General features: G+C 40.4%; 1 protein-coding gene across 5 annotated transcripts in view; it reads left to right on the top strand.

Moving 5' to 3' along the window:
- ctbp2a (C-terminal binding protein 2a) overlaps positions 1 to 23,285 on the top strand; it is a 67,625-nt gene that overhangs the window by 31,225 nt on the left and 13,115 nt on the right. For 4 of the 5 annotated variants that reach the window (XM_055162704.1, XM_055162705.1, XM_055162706.1 and 1 more), the window contains one exon: positions 18,173 to 18,327. In XM_055162704.1, coding sequence (XP_055018679.1) covers positions 18,173 to 18,327 — 155 coding nt within the window. Of the gene's footprint in view, positions 1 to 610; positions 2,880 to 18,172; positions 18,328 to 23,285 lie in introns of those variants that run through there. The other variant, XM_055162703.1, reaches the window with a different exon arrangement.

The following is a 23,285-nucleotide window of genomic DNA, read 5'->3' as shown; positions in this document are numbered from 1 at the left end:
ATCATAGTGACCATCACAATCACCAGATCCGCTTGTATCTGGTTCATGTGACGTCACAGTGGGAGGTGGAATTAAACAGGCTTTATTTAGATGTAATCCTTCATAGCAATCGGCAGAGAAGTAAAATGTCCCAGAGAAGGGAAAGATAAACCCTATTGGATTAGTCCAAGCCCTGGCCCATCCCAATTCCTAACCCAACCAATCCCATCCGCTTGCCCTGTCTTCCTTGTTTTATTCTATGGGTAGTTATCCTGGTGCTCTGTTAAACGAAGTAACTGGACTACCTTTGCTCTGATCTGTGTTAGTGAGGGGTGTCCTTTTTCCTCCTGAACAGCAACCAGCATGACCAGAGATTAATTATTCAACAACTGCCTGCTGAGAGAGAGAGAGACACTCGATAGTGTGGTCTTACAATATTACAACCTTACTGGGTATAACAATAGACCAGTTTCATTCACTTTTGTGCATCTCTCATCAGCTGTGTGTATTTTTTTTGTTGTTTTTTTTTATTTTTTTATGCGAACTGAAATAAGGAACTACTACACTTTTGTTTTTTTCACTCTTGTTCTCTATACTGAACTTTTGGCCTTTGGGTTTTTCTTCTTTACCAATGCTTGTCGCTAACAAGCAATTGCCTCTTGGTCGCTCCCACAGTTGGGATACTTTAGGGGGGAATGAGGGTCAGTGGGAGAGGACTGAGAGTGCATATGAGCAGCAGGCGAGAATAGCTGGCCGGCGGAGTTCTCTTTCTTACGGAGAGGGAGGTGGGTGGTACGAGCCTGCTCCAGGGGTGCGTCCTCCTGACCTGGATTCAAAACGTGAACTATATTCTTACCAAGACTCATCGTACGGACAGATGTACACGGACCCACGAGGAGTGAGGAAGAGTTCTGTACCTGATCTCAACCACTACGAAAGGGGGCCCATGACCCATAGAGGATCTATTTCACATCAGGATTACTATTCCCATGACCCGGCCATTACACCTCGCCCCCCTGAAGCTTTCTACAGAGCGGATCACCACCCACCACCTCCTCATCCTCTCAGTAGGTCTGGCTCACATTATGGCATGACACCAGCTGCTCGGGCTGCCTGGGACCATGGGCCGAGTAGCAGAGCCGCACCCCAGGGCCCTTCATCACCTCTTCCTCCTCCACCCCCTCCACCAACCTCCCATGAGGTGAACAGAGCTTATAGGGAGCCTAGTACTCCCAAAATGATGGCTGATGGACAACAACGGATACCGTCTCGAGCTCCATCACCTGCCCATTATCCTTTGGATCATGCCTCTCCGCGCTATGCAGGTGAGCCTCCCCCTGTGACTGGACAGGTTTATACTGATGTGAATGGGCGGCCGTTGGATCCACAACAGCAGTCAGCCACCTGTCTGGTGATTGACCCCGCCAGTCAGGGCATGGCTATGAGGCAAGATACGGCTACAGTGTACAATGTTCAACAACAGCAATTACATCAACAGCAAATTCAGCAACAGCAAATTCAGCAACAGCAAATTCAGCAACAGCAAATTCAGCAACAGCAAATTCAGCAACAGCAAATTCAACAACAGCAGTTACAGCAGCAACAGTTACAGCAACAACAGCTTCAGCAACAGCAACAAATACAACAACAACAGATACAACAGCAGCAACAGTTACAGCAACAACAACTTCAACAGCAAGAACAAATGCAGCAACATCTGCAGCAGCAGCCCCTCCCCACTGCAGTCACAGTGCCCATGCCTGACCCTAATCTTCCTCTGGCAGCTCCTCATCCTGTTGCACCTGTCCCAGTACAGACTACAGCAGTTGCAGTCCTCCCTGCTCCTGCCTTGGTCCAGGCTGTAGCAGCTCCTCCTCCACCTGTCACACCATTGCCTGCTCCTGTCCCTGCTACACTTCCTCCTGTTCCACAGACTCCCCTGCCAGTTGACTCAAAGAAGCCTGCTGATCCTGAGTTTTTGGCTTTGTTGCGTAATGAGGGCCTGTCAGAAAGCACAATTTCTTCTCTTATACAGCAAGGTTTTGATTCTACAAGCATGCTTGCAGTTATGGAAGAGAATGATGTCCGCACAGTGGCACCTAACCTTGGTCAGGCGCGTGTATTGTCTCGGGTTGTTCAAAATTGCAAGCGCCCTGTAGAAGTCCCACCGGTGTTAACACAGTCACAGACGACAATGCGAGGGCGTTCAAATAGTTTTAGTCATCGCTCAGACATCTATAGCCAGCAACAGCATCCTCCACAAACATTGACTGTAGATCCGCAGCTTTTGCCCCCACAAACACCTGGTCCCATGCAAACCATCAACCCAAGAATGGGAGACACAGTGGGTCGGAGGCCCAGCAGTGCCCCCTCTCAGCATCTATTAGAGGCATCAGCTTTTCCTGGACAGGCCCCTCGCTCTCCAGTGCCATATGCAGGAGCCATGATGCCTGTTCAGTCAAGACCAATGTCCGCTTACTCTTCAGGGGTGACAGGAATGCCCATGCAAGGTATGCAAATTTTGCCCCAGCACATGTCCGGGTCAATGCCTGCCATTGCAGGATCTATGCATCAACTTCCAGCCATGCCCCAACAAATGCCCATTTCAATGCCAGCTTTACAACAGCCACCCCAACAAGTACCTAAAGCTTACTCTACCAATTACACTGTGCCCATGGAGCTGATGAAGAGAGACAGGAGTTTACTGCCCATGTCGCCCATGCAAAGCCCTCACCCAAGTCCTCAGATGATGCGTAAAGGTGGAGGCCCTATTCCAGACAATGCTCTTATCCCTGTTGGAGTCCCTGGTCAAAGCCAAAGTACTGTGGTTGCTAACCAGAAGCTCAGTAGGCGAACTGGTCCGCCAGTGATTGTTTCCACAATGGCATCTCCAGATACAAGTAAATAGTCTTTTGTTCTCATTTTATTGTGTTGCACATGACATGTCATGCACATCATCTTACATTTATGTTTTCCATTTACTTGTAATGAAAGGCAATTACTGCTGCTTTGTATGTCCGCTTTGAAATGAGATATTTCACTCAACATCTCTAAGATATGCTTTATTCTCCCTGTTGTTGGAGCAGTATGTTGTATTATTTATGTCTTAATTATTGATTTTGATATAATTTGGTTGAAGAATACATCTTTAGAGTCATATAGTGTAGTATAGTATATAGTATTGTTTAGTATAAGAACTCTGCCACAACAATCAGATTAAACAGATGTTAAACATATTATTTTGATAAAAGTAGGCTTTACTGCATTCATGCAGCTTCCATTTATACACATGGTAGTATTGCACTGCTTTTCTTTTTTTAAAATATAACATCGAGTTGTGAGTAAAAAATAAATAAATAAATCCATGGAACAAATAACATTGAGGAATGGTAAAATTGGATCAGTTGTGTCACACTTTTGGCATTGCCTGCACTGTATAGACAAGTATTATTCCTGCGTAGATCAAATCAAATTATGGTGCTGATGTGTGATTGTATCATTTTCTCTGTGCAGTTAGTAATGAGAAGAGAGGATTTTAATCCCATAGATCCTCCATTTCCACTGCTACGTTAATCTACAAATACTGATTCTGTTAGACTAGTCTGTCGGCTGACTGTGTGCGGTACCTAGTCTTGTAGTAAAAGTAATAGTCGCTCTGGGAACAAATCGTTTTACTGAGGTAGTTTTGTTCTCATCCCTTTGATTTCCAAACCCAGGAGAGCTATGAATGAGCCCTATTGCCTGGTTGTCAAAACATGCTGCTCTGTGCACAGATGGACACATGCTTGAGAAGACATTCTTCAAGTCTGCCACATACACTTGGTGCACATTGTTAATACACACTGTCAGCAGGGTAGACTTCATTTGCATGTGGCTGACATTTGTAGCTTTGGTAATTTCATCTGTTAATGGACACAGCAGCGAGGCTGCTCTGAAAGCATGTTCCTAAATTGTATGTTGCTAGGCAACATGCTTTTGGATGGTTATTGTTGGCAGTTTGCTCCTGGTTAAGGGGCTGGTCTATTGTCATACAACACAACAAATTGCAAATAACAGTAGAGCTTGTGCACTTGATTAAAAAGTGAACCATTTTCCTGACATGATTTTTTGAGTTGATTCTCACGAAGTAATAAGAGTTGATTAGAGTATTGCATTTTTCAGTATTATCAGTTCATGTTCATTAGTTTCCCAAATGCACATAACACCTCATGTTTGTATAAACATTCATTCTTCTTATGTGTGCTCGCAATAGAGCTCTGTCTTTATGACTAACCAGAACTCCCCCATCCCCCACACTCCATGACAGCCTCCTGCTCACTTCCTGCAGTCACTTGGCCCCTGTCCCACCACTCTGGCAGTGGACCCCTTGCCAGTCAAGGTCAGCTCCACTCGCGTGACACACTAGCCGTCATCTTCTTCCTGGGCCAGGCCCTGGTATGATGGTGGGGGAGGGTCCGGTGTATTAGTCCTGGAGATGGCAGATTATGTATTAACAGCGTGCAGGTCAGAGCTGGGCAGTTGTTGCACTGAGTGAGGATTAAGAGGAAAGGCAGTGCTTGACTATGGGACAGTGATTGCTTGTTGTCGGAGGGGGGAAGGGTAAAGGGCATTTTGACAGCTGTCAGTCAGGCATGGAGTTGGTGAGGAGATAAAGCTGTGCTGCTGTAAGATTTTTGGTGGTCGTATTTGGGCCTGAAGCAGACAGTTAAAGGTCATTTTGATTTGCTGGCTCGGCTGGAGTGACTTGTTTGTCCAGTACTATTTCACTTTCCAAACCAAGTGGACAGCTTAGCAAAGTCACAACCTTGAGGTCTTTGCTTGTTGGATAGAATGATGACGTGCACTGTTGGCATAGTATTATTCTAATTGATGCTTTTAACGTTTAAACCTTGCCTTTCTGCCTTTAGTATTCAGTTTTGTTTACTTCATTGTATCAAAGATATGCAGCCGGTATTTATTTGCACTAAAATATGAGTGCTGTTTGCGTTGCCTGTGGCAGGTGGCTGTGGCCATGTCATTTGAGGAAGAGAGCTGAGTTTCTCTCCACACCAGATGTTGTTCTTAATATCAGCCAGTGCCTTTCTCAAATAAATATGATACATCTGACTGCCTTTTGGACTCTACTCAGTTCAAATCAACTCACATCATGATTTCTCATTCCCTTTTATCTTGCCTTTATTCTTATTCTTTGTCTTAAACCATGCCACTGTGGCTTTGTTTCCTTGGCTGTCTCCCTTCGCCTCCCTTCTCCCGGTAAGAAAATTAATCTTTGCAGGAAATTATTCTGCCATGACACCCGCCTGATTTAAGAAAGTGTGGAGGAGAAAAGCAACGGGAGGAAATATGTTTCTAAATAAATGGTACATCCAGCTCAGCCAATTATTTTCTGACAGTGGTTGTGGGTTTTTGGAAAATTGAGAAAGGGCTGTGATGGTAACTAAAGACAGCTGGTAGGTTAAAGCACAAATAAGTAAAAAATGTTTGCATCTAGGAGAAGTATAACTGTTGATACACAATGGAACCAAATTCAAAGTTTTTTTTTTAAGGAAATGTTATACTTGTCATTTAAGTGCAGCTTTAATAAGCATGCCATCATTGCATCCATGCTATTACTTACCCATCAGTACATCAGTATAACAGAATTAAGTGCTTCCACAAATCATTTATGATTAATGAATTCATATTTTTATCTTGAGAAAATGTTGAATGCATATCATCAAACTTTGGGAGTCTATCAGTTGTTTTTCTGTTGTACTTGCCATCAGTAATTTACATGACAAGTACATACAAACATACAATCTGTTGGAAAAAGTGTCCCCTTTTGTCAAATATGCACTTATTTCAGCACAAAACCTGGCAATGCAAAACGCCTTACCAATAGAATTTTACAATTAAAATGGAGCCATTATATTAGTAGTTAAACCGCTGCAGCAGGTTGGAAATGTCAGCTCAGAGAAGCCATTCATCCTCTCAAAAACACTCTGATATTATATTGCATTCAAGAGGCCTGACACCTGACATATCCTGCTATTTTTTATTTTTTTGGAAAGCCTGCCAGGCATAGAGACGATTTGCCGAAGATCAACAAAAGCGAACAGTCCTTGAAAGCCGTTCTGACTGTAGAGGCAGAAGAAAAAATGCTTTTCTGAGCCCAATGCGCTGCGTCCTTTTCACCGAGACATGAAGTGATTAACTGTTGCTTCTGGGAGCACATGGGAAGAAAAGAAAGGCGCAGGGTCATACGTACTTAAACATTTGTGGCTTCGGAAAAAATCTAAAGAAAAAAAAAATCAAAATGCAAAACTGAATTCCTTGACTCCTATATTCTCATTAAATCTGCCCTCTCCGCTCCTACCATCCCCGGATTTGGCCTAAATTATTCATCTTCAGAAAAAAATGGAATCTTCACGGGTCTTAAGTCAGAGCAGAGACAGTTGCATTGCATTGGCCATGTGACCATGCACGGCTGTGTTTGAACAAAAGGTAGCCGAGTTAGTTTGGAGGTGTGGATGAATCTCATTTGCACTTGGAAAATATATATGTCTCGAGAGGTGCTCACAGCTGTGTTCAGATCACATGGGATTGGAATAGGACTGTGTGGTTTTTAACAAGTGAGTAAATGGAAATATTTCACACAGGCTGTGCTGAACAAAAAAATGAAATGAATTGGAAAAGTGGTTGAGTGCACCAACCATGCCATGGTGAAAGTTAAAATACAATTGGAACAGAAAAAATGGAAAAATAAGAAAATATTTTGTAAATGAAAAAAAAAAAATAGAAATACATGTAAAACATAACAAGGACACCACCGTTGTTTCTTTAAACTACTGTTTCTTGAAGTCTATTGTAAGACAGGTTAAAAGTTCATAGTGTGAACCAAGCAAAATCTGTGTCTTTGTATTAAAGGCAGTGACTCCAGTTGACAAACATAACACAAAGTGAATACAAAAATAGTGTACAGCTTTAGATTGGCTTCTGTTGAAAATATTTCCATCGTGCATCTTTGCAGAGCAGCTCTAACTTACAGTAGTGCTTTGCATTTTATTTTCACCCAGAATCCCTTGCAATTTTAATTGCTAAGCTTATTAAAAATCCCAGCTCCAGGTTATGTAAAACACATGACTTAAATATGAATGAATCCAAATATTTAAATTATCATTTGTTGCAAGTTGCAATAATTTCCACCTCTTTGATCAATTCTGTGTTTTGCTGTAGTTGTTATTTTGGTTAAATAAGCTTCTTTTTAACCTTAAACTTATTCCTTTAGTCATCCCTTTCCTCCATATTGTTTTTATATTATTCTAAATGATACCAGTTGGCTCTGAATGATCCAGGGTGAAAATGGCTTATTTTGGATGCGTGCACACTCGGCTTGAATGGACTAATAAGTATTTATGCTCAGCCCATCCACACATCTGTTGTCCACCTGCAGCTGTGCTTTCTCATTTTCATTCTCCTCACCATTTTCCCCTGAATTGCGTGAATCATTTGGCAACGTCCCGCCTTGCAGATCACAGGCGGCAGATGCGTTGGTGGTTTTTTAGAGGTCAAACGATACAGTAGACCCCCCCTCGATCTCCTCACCTCCAAGTACTCTCTTTTCGTGAATGGGCCTTTTTTTCCTCCAGGCTTCGGACTGTGGGCTCTGGTTACATGCTGTAATCAAACCACTTGAATGGAGCCTTTTAAACTGCCTATTGAGTGGACGGTAAATACATTCAATCCACTTCATCCAGTTCAACAAATGCTACACTGCTGTACATTTTACTCTGTGGTAGTGATTATTCAGTAACTTAATTGAAATTTAACAAGCTGACACTTGTGACAAGAACATTATTGAACATATAGCACCACAAGGTCCCATAAGAAGGTAAAGCAATGGTGCACTCATAGCTGAAAGGCTCAATAGATTTTTTGATATGCAGATGATATGCAGTGCTAACAATTATCATTTGCATTCACACAATGTCTGTGAATGTTAAATGTGTGGACATGTTTAATGTTAGCCTAGAGATTCTGGTTTGTAGTGCTGTGCAATTTATTCAGCATTGATGTTAGTTTAAGTAACAGCCATTGCATTATCACTTAGAAGCCTCTTTTATCTCAATCTTAAATATGGTAAGTGGTCAGTCTTCACTCAGTATAACTAGGATTAGTGTATTTGCTGCTATTAAGGTAATTATGTTTGCTGGTGTTGATTTTAAGATTTTAAAGTATTGATCATTAATTACCATCCTATGAAAAAATGTGTGTTGATTAGCATTAGGGCAAACGGTTGATATATTTGAGATGTAATGGTTTTCTTCTCATTGGCCACAACACTGAAATTTAAACCTTGATTTTAGTACTATGAAAATTTTTTCATGCCACAATTAAAAAACACAATTTAATGTAACTGTGGTCTTTTATTAGTTCTACAGATTAAGGCCATTCTTTAAAATATTCAGTGTCCTTTTTAGGTGTTTTTTAGTGTCTATACTACACAAATGAACACCTAGTTTTAATATTGATTAGTTCCTGGATATTGATACTTGACAATCCTAATTGAAAACATCTTTACCACTGCAATCAAAGCCCTGAGTTTCTTCTGTCCTGTGTGTCTGTTTATCTGTGGAATTTCAAGGATTTATGGTTGTTTTCTTAAAATATGTATGAATTTTACCAAAATTCTTGTTTTCTGAACTTCTAACAAACTTCAATCATTTGTGCTTGTGTTGTGGTGAAGACAGTCTACTTAACCTTTTCTACTCAAATCCCTTTAAGACATCTGTCGCTGCCCAGGGTTAAGTACAGGGCTAGTATCTCGAATCACTCTTGTAGTAAACATGCTAATCTGTCAGTGCCATTCGAATCTGGGAATCAGTTAGTCTCCTGGAAGGATTTCCTTTACTACAACGTGACACTTTGACAGGGAACCATTTTTCTTCATTCACCCAAGTGCAGGTGTGTGTTCTTTGCTCCTCTACTCCTCGTGTTGTCCAAATGACTAGTTGAACAGTAACACATATCCAATATGAAACTCATGCCAGGGAGTGTACGAGACCAAATAAAAATCACAGAGGGAGATCTTGAAGGAAGAAAAGGCTGAACGGTTGGGGAAGGGGGCTGGCACTTTTAAAAGGACCATGAAAGCCAGATTGAGAATAATATAACCAAAAGGGTGGGAGGGGAATGGGGAGGGAAAATATGTTGAGTGAGGAGGAAGGCTTGAGAGAGAATTGTAGAGTCGAAACGTGTGCCAGAAGCGCTGCACCTCTCGCCGTCACCACGCTTTTTTTTTTCCTTCTAGTATTCACCGTCCCTCCTCCCTCGGCGAAGCTGTGGCACCCATTTGTTTGCTGTCTATCCCCCACCCCTTCTCCTTTCTTTCTCTCTTTCTTTCAACAAAAGGCTGACCAAGTGAGCCTGACGTCTGGATGAATAGCCCCCGAAAACCTGCCGTGAAGAGCTATACCGCGTTAACGGGAGCGGACGTTGGAGACGGGGAGGAAAAAGTGATGTGGCCAAAAGCGCTGGAAGAGGACGGAGAGAGCGCGCACAAGTGGCGATTCCTGGCAGGAGACGAATAGAAGAGCTTTTTTTTCCTTGCCTTCTTTTATTAAGAGTTGGAGGGATTTGCTAGTCGCTACTGGCCGTCGTGGACCATCCTCCTTGCCCCCTTGTGCCACCTTCCGTTTTCCCTTGAAAGAAATGGAGCCCTTGGGAGTGAGGTGACGAAGATTTTGGGGAAAAAAGGGCAACAGAAAACCGGATAATAGGAAGCAGGGGGGTGGTGGATAACCCCAAGGCAAACTGTTTTGAGAATTTACCCCCCTGCCATGTGTCTGCCCTGATTCGCAAGGATGTGGAGGCAACATTTCCCAGGCAAGGGGCATGTTTCGTGTTTGCATGTGTGTGAGTGGACATGAAAGCTAATAATAAAAAGGCTGGGGTGTTTGCGAAGGATGCTGGGAGGCGGGGGAGGAGTCGGGACCGGGGGGTTTAAGGCTAATGAGCCTCTTATGTTTTTGCGATGGAGTGTGTCATGAAAACAGCATGTCTGTAAAGGCAAGGACCCATGTGCTGCCGGGGTCTGACTCGAGTCGTGAAAATGTGCAGCAGCGGATGTAGGAGGGTTCATAGGGCACTAGGTCACACAGGTGAATGGGGAAGGTGAAGTTCGGCTGGTTTAATTAATCTGTAAGGTTCTTTTTTTAACCAACTGAGTGTTTGAATTAATGGACTGAAATAAGAATAGATTAAAATAGACATTTGAATCAAAAAACAATATTTGGTTCATAAATATGTAGGAATTCGGGATGGAATTTGTGACATTTATATAGCATTTATTTCCTCTTTATTTGTAATCTTGAGCATTTTCTTCCAGATTAGATTGCTGCGAATTTACATAATTGCAGGAATATTAGATTGTGTTTACAGTCTATGCAAACAAGGCTTCTGACAGCTAATTTTCACTCTGCTTTGTAACACTTAATCTGAATCTGATATACTCCTGCTTGTCATTTTGAGCATCTTTTACAATCTGGCACATATCCTTTTTGAAGTGCTGTCTAACTTGCTTCGTGCTTGCTTTGTAATCTCCTCTCGCACCCAAGCTTAAGTACATCATGATCTGACAGTTGCTTTTGTCTTTCAGCTTTGGAAACCAAATAGACAAATCTGTCATCTGAACCCTGAATGCTCATCTGCTCTCGTCTCTTGCTTTTACTGGTGACATCATCCGTGCCTTTGTGTCAGCGTGTGGCTTTATTTTTTTTTCTTCCTTGTTGCACTTGTCTGATAGTTGAAGCCTACTCTGGCCCCGGCGTCACACTCTTGGCCGAGCTTTTAGGTGGTGATAAGTTCGGGGGAGGGAGGCATCACAAGTACAATCAAGGTCTTTGTGTGTCCGCATAGTGGAACAAGAGATGGACCAGGGTGGCAGTGCTGTTAGCTGGATGCTGATAGGGCCTTCTGGGGGCCGGGAGGAGGACAGTCTGCCAGAGGAGAAAGATTAAAAACCTCCCTTCTTTTTGTGCACATGCCAGCAGGTCGTAAACATACTCCTGAAAGCAGTCACTCCCCAAAATCAGTGCTCAGAATGCCTGCTAACATGGATACAATTTACTAGAAGTGTATCCGATTAATGGGAATTGCAAACAGGTGAATGGGCTGTTGAGCAAAAACAGGAAGAGGGCTGAGGTCAGGCGTCAGATTCCTTTGAAAATTTTCCAGAAAGCCAAAGTGATTCAGTTTGGGTAAATGTGACAAGTTTGGCTTATTCATGTGGCTTCAAAAAGGCTAAAGGGTTTACATGATTATAGGAAAGAAAAACATCTCAATTTGGATCAGATACAATCCCTTCTGACATGATACAACTTTGTCAGGATGGGGGCAATGATTTTTTTTAATAAGACTTCAAAATATGAATTGCTGTTGGTTGTGCATATTTTGATGGGATGTATTTCTTTGCAACTTGTTGTTTAAGACTTTAAACTCTCAGCAAATAAGAAATGAGAAGTAATATATCATTTAATTTACAGAGTTTTTCCCCCTCATCCTTGGTCTGATTGATGCGTCCCATTGTTTGGCTTTATTGAACGCTTAGCACAACAAAGCAAGTTCTTCCGTCTACTTCCTACCCCCCATCTCCCAACCTGGGCCAGTCCAAGCGCCACATGAATGCCACATTGTTCTCAAACCCTTTCATATCTCATTTGGGTTGCCAGGTTGGGTGTTTTCGCAGGTTGCCCTAGGAGAGTAGACTGGGTATCACAAATGAAACCTCACCACCCTCCTCCCTTCCTTCATTTTTCTCCTTTTTGGACCGTCCTGCCTCTGCGGCCCCCAGCTAGAGTGTTGCTAGGTAACCACAACCTGGTCCTAAGCCCGTTGAGCCCATCTTGGCGCCACTTCAACTTGGAGAGAAGCAGAGTGGAGTTCCTCTCAAATCTCTCTTGTGAACTCAGCGACCACCACGGAGGCCTTGATATCATCGCGCCATGGAAAAGTCCTGCTCACTTCCTTTTGTTTTGTTGATAGAGGGAACACCGAGGGAGTGTAGAGCGTGACATTTATGACACCATTTTGAGAGATTCAGGTTGTCTGTATTTCAACACATTTCAAAAAGGAGAGGATGAACAGCTCACATATAAAGCAGGCCCCAAATGTGTTTTGCTCTGCACTGAGGTGGGAGCCAATGTAGTGTCATTATTGATAGAAACGTAATTGTGTAGGTAAGTTTGTACAAGCTGGCCATCCCTGAGTGGACTATTTAGCTTTCAAGAGCTTATCCACACTGGCTCCAAAAACAAGCCTAAAAATCCTATAGGGAACGTATTGACTTCCCATTGAAATTGTATTCATAAACTCAGGCCGGCCAATTTGGAAAAGCCTGAAACCACATAAACCACTGCAAACTATCTGCCAGAAAATAGCTTTTTACAGAGACGTAAAGATAACTGATGGGGTGAGAGGTTATGAAATACCAGTTTAAAGATTGCTTCCCAGACCCAAGGGGAGAATCTGCCATTGGAGCGAGCGGTTTATTTTTCTTTCATTGATTGTTGGTGCTCTATTTAGGAAACGATCCCCTCTCCCTCTGAAGACTCTGACTCAGAGCGTCTGGCAGCGGCTACAACCTCCTGAGCTGCTTTTCCAGATCAGCCCTTTCCAAACTGGAGAATTAAACACCGAGAAGTATTCACCAAGGAGCGGCGTATTTCTATGAGCCCTCCTTTTAAAGAGATCACTTCTGTTTCAGTTGTCACAATCCAAGAGAGCTTTTTAGTCTGGAACATCTGTAATCCATTTGTGGTGGAGAACAATCCTGCCGGCAACGCCAAAAGTTTTTTCTACTTCCCTGAGAGCGGTCCAGATAGTGATTATCTTTGGGTATATGAACCTGAAGCCCATTCAAGCTTCCCCCCTCCAGGGATGTGAGATCATGTGACTTTGCGCTGGATAAGGCTATCAGCTGTCCCGGAGCTGTCAAGCCAAACAAGGTTTACATTTAGCCATTCAAGCACTTTCTGGAGATTCTTTATTACTTACTGGCGCTCAGACAATGCAGGCTGTTGTTCTGCGATAAATTCTGTGAGTACAATAACAGGAAATTGGCACAGGCAATTAGCATTTCTATCCCCAACGCTCGTCTGCCAAGCCATCATTGTGCTTAATGTAAACCATCTTGTTTTTACTGCTTGCAAAGTTTATGTAACAACACTTAAACAAACTCCATGGGGCTTTCTTTTTCCTCCAAACAGAGAAAATATAGGCTTTTGTCTGCTGTCAGATGGGACTGTGTATGGGTGGAGCTGCAGCACACTGTTTTCCTCAGGCTAATGCAAACCCAGCGGGGAGGCTGATATTACTGCAGGACAAACAGCAGTCAGCGAAAGAAAAAAACGACAAGAACAGGGCCCTTTTTTGGAACGCTCATATCAGTTTTTCCATGTAGCTCTGAGGAGGCCAGCTGCTGTGTGAACTGCTCAGGGAGGGAGCAGTTACCTAAGACAGACTCAGTGGATGCGATGGCTGTAGTTTGTGTTAACATAAGGGTTTAGTAATGGAAGAATTGAGGCATTTTGAATTTCACCTCTCTTATTTATGAGAATAAATGTGAATATTCATCGTTAGACCTGTTTGATTTATTTCTTGGAGCAGATTGTTGTTCTGAAACATATTTTAGCTGGTTGTAAATTATAAAAGTGCAGGTCCTAGTAACTATGCTTTTTCAGTTAGATTGTTATAAATCAAAGTAAAATGAAGCTTTTACATCTAATCATCAGGACTTGTTGCTGGTTGAACAATTTATTTAAGATGAAAGTCTGTCACATCAATTGACTAATAAATTAAGGTAGATGAATGTAAGTAAATAAATTGGTTAAATTGTGATTATAGATCTATAGCACCAGTTTTGTAAACATACACATTGCTTCTATGAATCGCCTCAAAAATGCTTTCATCATCTATTAGGATTGAAGAAACAGTAGTGCCTGGCTCTAAATTGCGTTACATGGTTCATTAGTTTCATAATATTATGGGAGAAAAGTTCCATAGTTGATGATGTAGCTTTGATTGTTGATATGAAAATAGCTATTTAAAGAACTCCCTCATAATGTATGTGTTTAAGATGGACATTGATTATAATTTTAAACCTGAAAATGCCAAGTTTCTTCAAGTGAGCTTTCAGGTATGACAGTCATTATGGGCCTTATTAAGAGTCTTGTTGGCAGCTAATTAGATGCAGCTTCATCATGTGTTTAGTGCTGTGCCACGTTCTGCCTTATTAGTCTCTAAGAAGGCCATTAGCCCCTCAGAAATAATTAATCAACAGTATTTCTGACCCAGTTCTGTGTCGTGATGCTGCTTTCTCGCCCGCCCATTGCTTTAAAGTGTCTATACATCCAGTCTCTCTCCCTTTTTTTAATCTTCATCTCCGCGGGTCGGCCTCATTTTCTCGCTGTAAACCGAAGTATATTCTTTGACAGCGGGTCTAAATGGCGATAATGAACCCAGCGGGAGTGTGACTAGGGAGAGTTTTCAGAGCCACAGGTGTGTTGGCGGCACAAACACGCGAATCTGTGCTGAGAATAGAGCGCACTTTCACTCTCCGAGGCGGACGCAAACACGAAGGTCACACTGACATTATTGCCTTTCAACCCTTTTCTCCTTTTTCTTTGAGTCTTTTCTTCGCCTGCTTTATATCCGCTGTTGTCCTCCTCATGGCATATGCCGTTAAAAGTTTATGAACTGCAGCATCACAATAATAACAATGTTAATGTGTGTAATATAATCAAATGAAAAAAGACTAATCTCTTTATTCACTTTTTACAAGCCGCGGTTATAAAGTCAATCTCAAAGCGATAATAAAGCTCGTAAAATCGACAAAAAGTGATGAGTGGAGTAAGCAAAACATAAATACAGTGGTGTAAAAGAGCAGGTAAGCAAGGGAAGGGTGCTGTAAAAAGAAATCTGGGGTTATGTACTTCATGAGTATGTTTTTAAATACTGTAGAAGTTTAAATAGAATAAGTATCGTTCACTTCTTAGAACGTTTACCTTGAATCCTAATGTGAATTCTTTTGTTTTATGGTTCAGTACGTATTGTAGGTTATAGCTTGTACTGTAGCCTGGTTGGGACATAAATCAAAAGGAGTGTCCACTACTAATTTAACTTTCTATGTCCAGTTTGTCATTTGTTAAGCTCTTTTATGAAAATGAGCTTCTTTCACTTCTTTCCATCATTTATCATCATAAGATAGAGACTTTTGTGATATGTACAGTGTTTTTCAGAGTGGAAATTTGTGACATTTTTATCTTATAAGACAACTTTTGCTTGGGTTAAGAAGCAGATGTCAGTATTATTCTATTAGACTGAGGACAAGTAGGTCAATTTATTTCAAATTATTTGTATATGTTGTAAAGAAAACAGTTTCCTATAGTGTTTATAGAGCTTATTTTACATTTCACCAACTCAGGTAGATTAAATTTTTTAAAGATTGTTAATTCATAGAGGTAATTAAACAGCACAGAATGCCCAAGGTAATCTACTTTTTTGCTATATTATTGTTCAGTTTTACTCCACTCATTCAAATACTCACTTGTAACATGTCCTTATTACTGAGCTTTAAATGAATGAACTGTACTTCAGTTTCATGCATTCATTCAGCATCAATCACGCCAATGTTTTTATGTTTTATTTGAATATGCAAAAACACTTGAAAGCTAATTCTACTTAAAGGATGAAAGCAGTTCAACAGTTCTTGGTCGAACAAATGTACATCCTCTTGAGTTGAAACTGGTCAAAACAGAGAGGCGTAATGGCTATTGGATTTTGAGTGTTGTGGAGCTGATGACCTTATAAAACGTGACCTTGGTTACAATTGGCCCCGGGGCTGCACGCTGGACATGCTCGATATTACCCAAGGCTGTCTTTATATTGACTGAATAAAGCAATTTTATGGAACACACCTCCTTACATCGTCCCACTAAATAAATATCACTTTGGTTTTGATATCAGTGTCAAATTGTTCCGTACATTGTGAAATTGGCCGGTGTTAAGGCGAGCATTATTGCATGTTTTAGCGCGGGCTTGGTAAAGGCGCGTTAGCTTCCTCCCGGTGCACGAAGGAGACAGACATAGTGCAAGGCTTGGACATCCTCTCCAGCAGCGCAGATGCCACTAAATAAAATATTTCATAATCCTGCCCAAATCCTCTAATCACCATGACAACAGGCAGCAGGGAGTCAGAGCCGGCTGGTGTGTGGACCCCCCGCCCTCTTATTCCATTCGCTTTTCCCCTTTATTTTAGCAAGACTTGCTCCACACTGTACATATATTTATCTAGTGCCTGGTGTAGAGTGGGGCCACAATTGAATCAAAATCATCATTTGTATGGTTGCAATTACCTAATCAGAAAGACTGCAATTATCTTAGTGGCAACAACAAAATATTACAGATTATCATTACAAAACCTGATAATCTTGTAGTTTAGAAATGCAATGTGATTATTTTATTAGTTTAGCAGTTCATGTTTCAAATTGTCTTTCAATTGCTTCTGCTCCTGGATGAGTTTAAATGTGCACTGTGAATTGATGCTTGATTTTTTTATTTTTTTTGACAAACATTGCAAGTCTGATCAGAAAACTCGCAATTAAGATGTATTTTTCCAACATTCGGCCCTAGTGCAGAGAAGTCGAGAACACACTCCAGATTAATTAGTGTTTTACTTGTGGAAAACTGTTGCACTTTTAGAAGATAAGACTTGCCTAAAAGCAGAGAACAAATCTGGCAATTACCCCTAGCCAAGACTTTCTTTTCGCCGAATCAAAAGAACTGGAGATTTGTGTCTAGTGCCGACAAGATCTGGAGTGTACACAGTAGAAGAGCGCACTCACACACACACATACACACACACACGCACCCATCACTCGCATCCAAGTCCTGCTAGCGTCTCTGTACCGTGATAGGATAATGGAGGGGATGACCTCATGGGGTGAAAGGACCTGTTGCCTGGTAACAGTGTGGATAACAGCGAAACAGGGGGGTTAGTCATATCGGGAGCGCTGTGTCTAAGTGTTGTGTGATATCGACCAGCGCTGCCAGGTAAGGGAGATGATGATAGTGGGCGCAAGTAGAAAGTCCATTTTAAGACTATTGATTGTGCTTAGTTGCTGTTTGGGGGTGTGTGTGTGTGTGTATGTGTGTTTTTATATTGGCCTAATCAAGTCCGACACACTGCCCCGGTCCTGTGTACATTTCCAGCTGCGAGGGGCATTTCTCACATTTTACTGGCTCTTCTGTGGCTCACTTGACTGCCTCTGCCACATAAAGTGACCATAAAGGCGATGTCGCACTGTTGCAGAACCAGAAGTCCCCGTTTTGATTTTTGAGAACATGTCGCATTTTTCAGATCCTGAGCTGAAAATGCATTGCTTTGTTGTAGGAGGATTAGAGTTGTCACAAAAATGAAAAGACTCTATGCAGATTGCAGATTTTGATATCACACTGGTGGTACAATTTAAAATTTTTATTTTTACAGATAATGCAACTTTTACACACAAAACAGTAATATTTTCTCTATCATGTGGCTTTAGTTCTAATGAAGATCAAGATCACTGTAAAACTATTCAGGAAAGATTCAACTTTGACCTACTTATGTAATTTCTTCAGTATCACTACATGCTCAAATACACATCCAGTAGTTATATTAGATTTAGAATCGATTAGTGTCTGAATATTGACTTTATATTAAAAAAATAATAATGCCAGTGCAGGTAGGATGGTTATATATATATATATATATATATATATATATATATATATATATATATATATATATATATATATATATATATATATATATATATATATATATATATATATATATATATATATATATATATATATGAGGCAACTGCATACTATGACCCTTATTAAACACTTAAATACATAATCTTTTGAATCTTTTTAAATGACAGTTGAGAAAGCGTGCAGACAAAAAGTGGCAGTTCTACAATATGGTGAGCCTCGCCATTATGAAGCAATGTATATCATGCATGCCGAGGCCTGTCATGAGTATTGTATTATATTATCCATCAAAATCTGCAAGCTTGGGATATTATTACAATGTTTGGCTGTACACGTCGTTTCCTCTGTTTCATCTGCGCGTCACACATGAATAACAAAACCCTCTTCTTCCTCTCTCCAGGTATTCGGCCCCAGATAATGAATGGGCCCATGCACCCACGCCCCCTAGTGGCACTGCTAGATGGGCGCGACTGCACCGTGGAGATGCCCATCCTCAAGGACCTAGCCACAGTGGCTTTCTGCGACGCCCAGTCCACACAGGAGATTCATGAAAAGGTTTGTGGGGTTCACCTCAACATCTCGACACAAGTACTAGTACTAAAAATGTGTCTTCCACTGTTATGCCTGGAAGGGTAAGATTATTTATTTGTTCGAGTTGTTTGAGAACATTCTTTCTAGAGACAAACGCCTACTCACGAACAGACAGGCAAGCCCAGTCAGCATTATTATTATGCTTGTAATGAATTTCACTAAAAAAGGTCTTGAGGCTAGAGGTCGAGAGTAACAGCAATGTAATAAATTGGAAAGTTGAAAATTCTCAAGTTAGGGTGAAATTGTCTATTTACTAGTACTGAATCACCAAACCATATAATGGACAATAAAAGGGATGGCAATATACAGCAAGTCTGAATACCAGATTCACACCTAGAAGAGAGGGAAATAATGAAAAAAGGAGGTTTAAAAGAGGCTTCAAGTAGAGATGATTGCTAGATAAACATGGTACTAGTGCAATGTTCTTTTCAAATAGGGACATTAGTTGATCTGATTTTATAGCCCATTGACGTTTACAATATCTGAGTCTCTACCAAGACATTTACGGACACTTTTTGACTTATTTTACTGATTGACGTAATACAAATTTTTGTCAATATTGCCCACACATTTTCAGTACAATTAAAATTTCTGAACTCTCTTGACAATTTATAACTAAAATATAACCTATCCATTGTAATGGTTTTGCCTTTGCCTGGAAATTTAGTCATTGTAACACTTAAAGAAATTCTCGTAGCATCATTCCAAAGAGTTAAAATCTGTAGAGGTTGTGTCTGTCCTCACAGTTCCTCTCTTATGAATCAAAGCTGTTTTTACAAGCTCATTTTTGTACATGTTGAACTAATTACACAAGCAATCCCAAGCCAAGATCTGCTAACTACTGTGAACTTCTTAACAGTAATATTTTTCCAATTATCAACTTGCTGTGCTTCTCACTCATTTCATCATTGGAAATTTGCCAAAAAGTATTTGGTTTTATTGGCTTTTCTATTCTAACTACTACATTAGCAAATTTAAAGGGCCTATATTGCACTATTTTCTGATCTATATTATAATGTTGTTTCCTCGTAAAAACATACATTCTCAAACAGAAACACTCTGTTCCACCTTGTGATGTCATGTGGTAATACAGGACGTACTCCACTGTGTTTTTCAACTCCATACACTTCGACTTTAATCATTTGGATGATTTCAGCCCTAAAATCTCAATCTCAGTCAGCTAATCTCTATTGAGCTAAAGGTAAATTGTAGCTGTTAATTTGAACGTTACCATTACATGACATCACTAGGTGGAACAGAGCATTTTGAGCTTTGGAGATGTAGATAGACTAATAAAAAGATTACTCAAACTCATGTGAATGAAACAGCACCACTCCAGGTATGTTTCTGATGAGGTAACAATGCCAAAACATGTCTTAAAGCTCACAAGAGTCCATTTTGCGTAATATTGGACTTTTAACATGTACTTTTTTCATTTAATATTTTGAGTATACATTTCTTAATAGTAGTACAGTTTCAATGATATTTGCGCAGTGGCTTGTTCCGTCTCCCTGTTGAAGTGTAATAGTGTCATCAGAGCTCTAATCCCGCTGGGCGCCTCGTTAAATCAGGAGGAGGCGGTTAATAGAAACGCAAGTCTAATTGTTCGGAGCTGGAGTGGGTGAAACATTTTACTGTCTGTATACCGGGCTAATTCCACATTGTGAGCAAGAGCCTGTGAAAATGTGTCCAAGCAACTGATAAGAACACTAGAGGAAATTTGATTATAATAGTAAAAAAAAGTTGTTTCAACCAGGACTGTACGATACTCTATATAGCAATCAAATCGAAATCACAGTTTGAATTCTCTTGGGAATGGGAAGAAAAACTTGTTGAACCGGTAGTTTAGGCCTCTGTAAACATGTTGTGAAATGCATAGGATTCTTGTATTAGCTGAGGTCACATTTCAATCTGCTTGTAACTGTAAGTGTTCTAAGATGTGCATGGAATTCTGATTGGAAAGATGAAAATTGAAATCGACATTGAATTGTCTGTTGCTGAAAAGAAAGTTGTTGACCCTGTATTTTACACATCCACAAAAATGTTAGGAGTCGAGTAGTACTTTAGCAGTTCATAATATGATCTGGTCTCAAATGTTAATGCTCCTTGATGTGTTTATATATGTGTGGTGAAGGGAATTCTGGTTTGAAAACATAGATTGAAAATTAAATTGAAATCGGAATTTGAATTGTCTGTTGTGAAAGATTTCTTGAAACATGTTGTGAAATGCATAGGATTCTTGTACTACTTTAGCAGTTCATATTTCAGTCTACTTTCTGATGTTAATGCTCCAGGATGTGTTCAAAATGTGCACAGTGAACTGAATTCTCATTTGAAAACATAGCTTGATCACATCAAAATCACAGTTTGAGTTGTCTTTTCTGGAAGCAACATGTCGAGCCTTTAGCTTAGACCTCTTCAAACGTGTGTGTATGAAAAGCATAGGAGGCTTGTATTACTTTAGCAGTTCCATTTTTTGATGTGCTCTCTAATGTTAAAGGCGCACTATGTAACTTTTTTGTTAATGATCTGCCACCTGCTCTGTTTCTAAGGCTCTGTCATTGCTCTGCCTAGAATGTGCCACAGTATGACATTAAACTGCTCTACCTTGCATTTATTAAATTACAGGTGGTTTTATAGCTCAAAAATACTCCAAAATCAGGCATTCTGACCGTGAGCGGGGTCGCCTCTACACAGATCTGACCTGTAACTTGGTCTGGTTTGGTATCCATGAAGACAGAAAGGTTTACAAACATTTCAGATAAAGCAATAACATCTCCGAAAAGTTACATAATGCTTTAGAATGTATACCGTGAATAGAATTTTGATTTGAAAACATAAATTGCAACTCAAATTGAAATATCATAGTTTTTGTTTTTCTCACATAATCATACAGCTACAGTTCAAACTTTAACCTTTCCATCCATTCATTTGTTAACTTGTTTCAACTTTTTCTTCAAATCCTATGCGTGCCATTTCTCCCACGGTGGGCGGACCCATTTGGGGAGTGTAGGAGTTGGCAGCGTTCCCAAAGCCATAACTACATTGCAGAGGGTACAGATGGGGCACTCATGTTGCATTCATGTGGCGTCGGAAAGATTGAAGAAAAAAATCAAGAGCTGGAAAATGCACATGAACACCTGCGCTGGGCGAAACAGTAACCACCACTCAGAGGATGACGTCATGCTAGCTGGCCAGTCTGATCTACCATAACAAACTTCAATATTAAACTCTGTCATCTAGTTTTAGAGAAGCCAATTAAAAGAGGATTAGGGGCACTGAGTCTTTTTATGAAACTTATTCATAAAGATTGCAATTAACATGTCACTTTGAAAAGATGCCGACAGCCTACTTTAACAAATGTAAAAGGGCACGTAGTTGAATAAACACATAGTTTTCACTTTCTTGGTTGCACATATGCTTTCAGTTGTGAGCACCACACAATATATCAAGTACATTAGGCTTTTACAATATACCGCAAAATGATTGTTATTACAGTATTTTCTGACATGCGAACCAGATCACTAACACAATATTGTTGGTAACGCTAAGGTTTGTCATTACCCAGATATTTATTTTGCTTTTAAAGAGGGGGTATTTTGCACAATTGATTTTTGGGAGATTTCCACATTTATAAGCGTGTTCCCTCATCAAAAACATGTCTGAATATATGCAATTTTGATTAATCTAGTAATCTCACCCAGACACTATTCAAATTCTACGTCACCCATGCTCCCACATGGCAATTCACCGTAAATATACAAGAACAAGATACAAAATGATATACTACAACTACACAAACCTGGTGCGATGCGCATGAGTTTAATAAGCGGAATGATTGTGATGTGATAGTGCTCTGAAAGGGGAGTGAAGGAGCAAAGGGAGGAAGGGAAGGGACTCAGAGGGCCAAACACAAAACAGAAACTTATTAAACATTTAAATGCGTTACTTTAATCATGCATTTTCAGCATGATTAAAGGTAATACAGTGATCTAAATATGTTATGAAATTAATATCCTACAGAAGTATAATACCCTCTCTTTAAAGAGCTTAAAATGCAGCTGGAAAGGATTTCTTGTAAATTAACTGAACTAATTGATTTGATATATTAAAGCATATGTTGAAACTGATTACTTTGATTTAACTGCGCAAAAAAAAATGTACATTAGTAAGCACCATTGCACTGCTTTTTCAATGAAATGACACTCATCTTGTATATCAAAATCTAGGTCTGTTATTTCTCAGTGAACACCTTTTAAATAATTTTTCCTATCAGTAAATAAATTCCACACATTACACTTGCTTGTCAGCTGTAAAAGTGTCTCTTACTTTAAACTACCTTCCATAACATCAGATGAATGCGATGGTGCACTCAGCCTCAGTGGCAGTTGAAAAGTGCTGTTCAAACTCACATTTCCGCACAAAGAATTTTAAATAAAGCAGTGCAGTGTCTGTGGCTCTGGCTGACAGCTACCTGTTGGCAAAAACACCACACAATTCAGACCAGAGAGGGCGCGTGTGTCCTTGGGAAGACTAAAGGAGAGGTATTGTCAGGTTTAGTCAGTTTCAAGTTATATCATTGCACCATTGTTCAGTGAAGTGTGTGGATTTTAGCACAAAGATAGCACTGGAATGTGCTGTCGCTGAAAAAAAGGGCTCTTATATTGTAGTCGCAGCAAAAGAACAGTTCAATTTCACTGTTTTACAAGACTTGTTGGCAATGCTGAATTAGTGCCTCAAATAACACTAAGAGAGTTGACAATTGAAGCGTATCGCGCATCAGAAACCAGTAATACGATGCTTTGTCATACTTATCTAAACCATGGCACATTGAAAGGTGTGTTCTCCCAGGATGAATGGTCTGATGGATACATGTCAGTGCACATAAAGCAACAATAGACAGGGATAAAAGCAAACAAGAC

This window comes from Boleophthalmus pectinirostris, unplaced genomic scaffold, assembly GCF_026225935.1.
Source record: "Boleophthalmus pectinirostris isolate CB_2022bp ecotype Guang Dong unplaced genomic scaffold, ASM2622593v1 HiC_scaffold_5, whole genome shotgun sequence".
Classification (NCBI taxonomy): domain Eukaryota; kingdom Metazoa; phylum Chordata; class Actinopteri; order Gobiiformes; family Gobiidae; genus Boleophthalmus; species Boleophthalmus pectinirostris.
The sequence above is the reverse complement of the archived record's forward strand: the minus strand, read 5'-3'. Positions and strand labels throughout refer to the sequence as shown.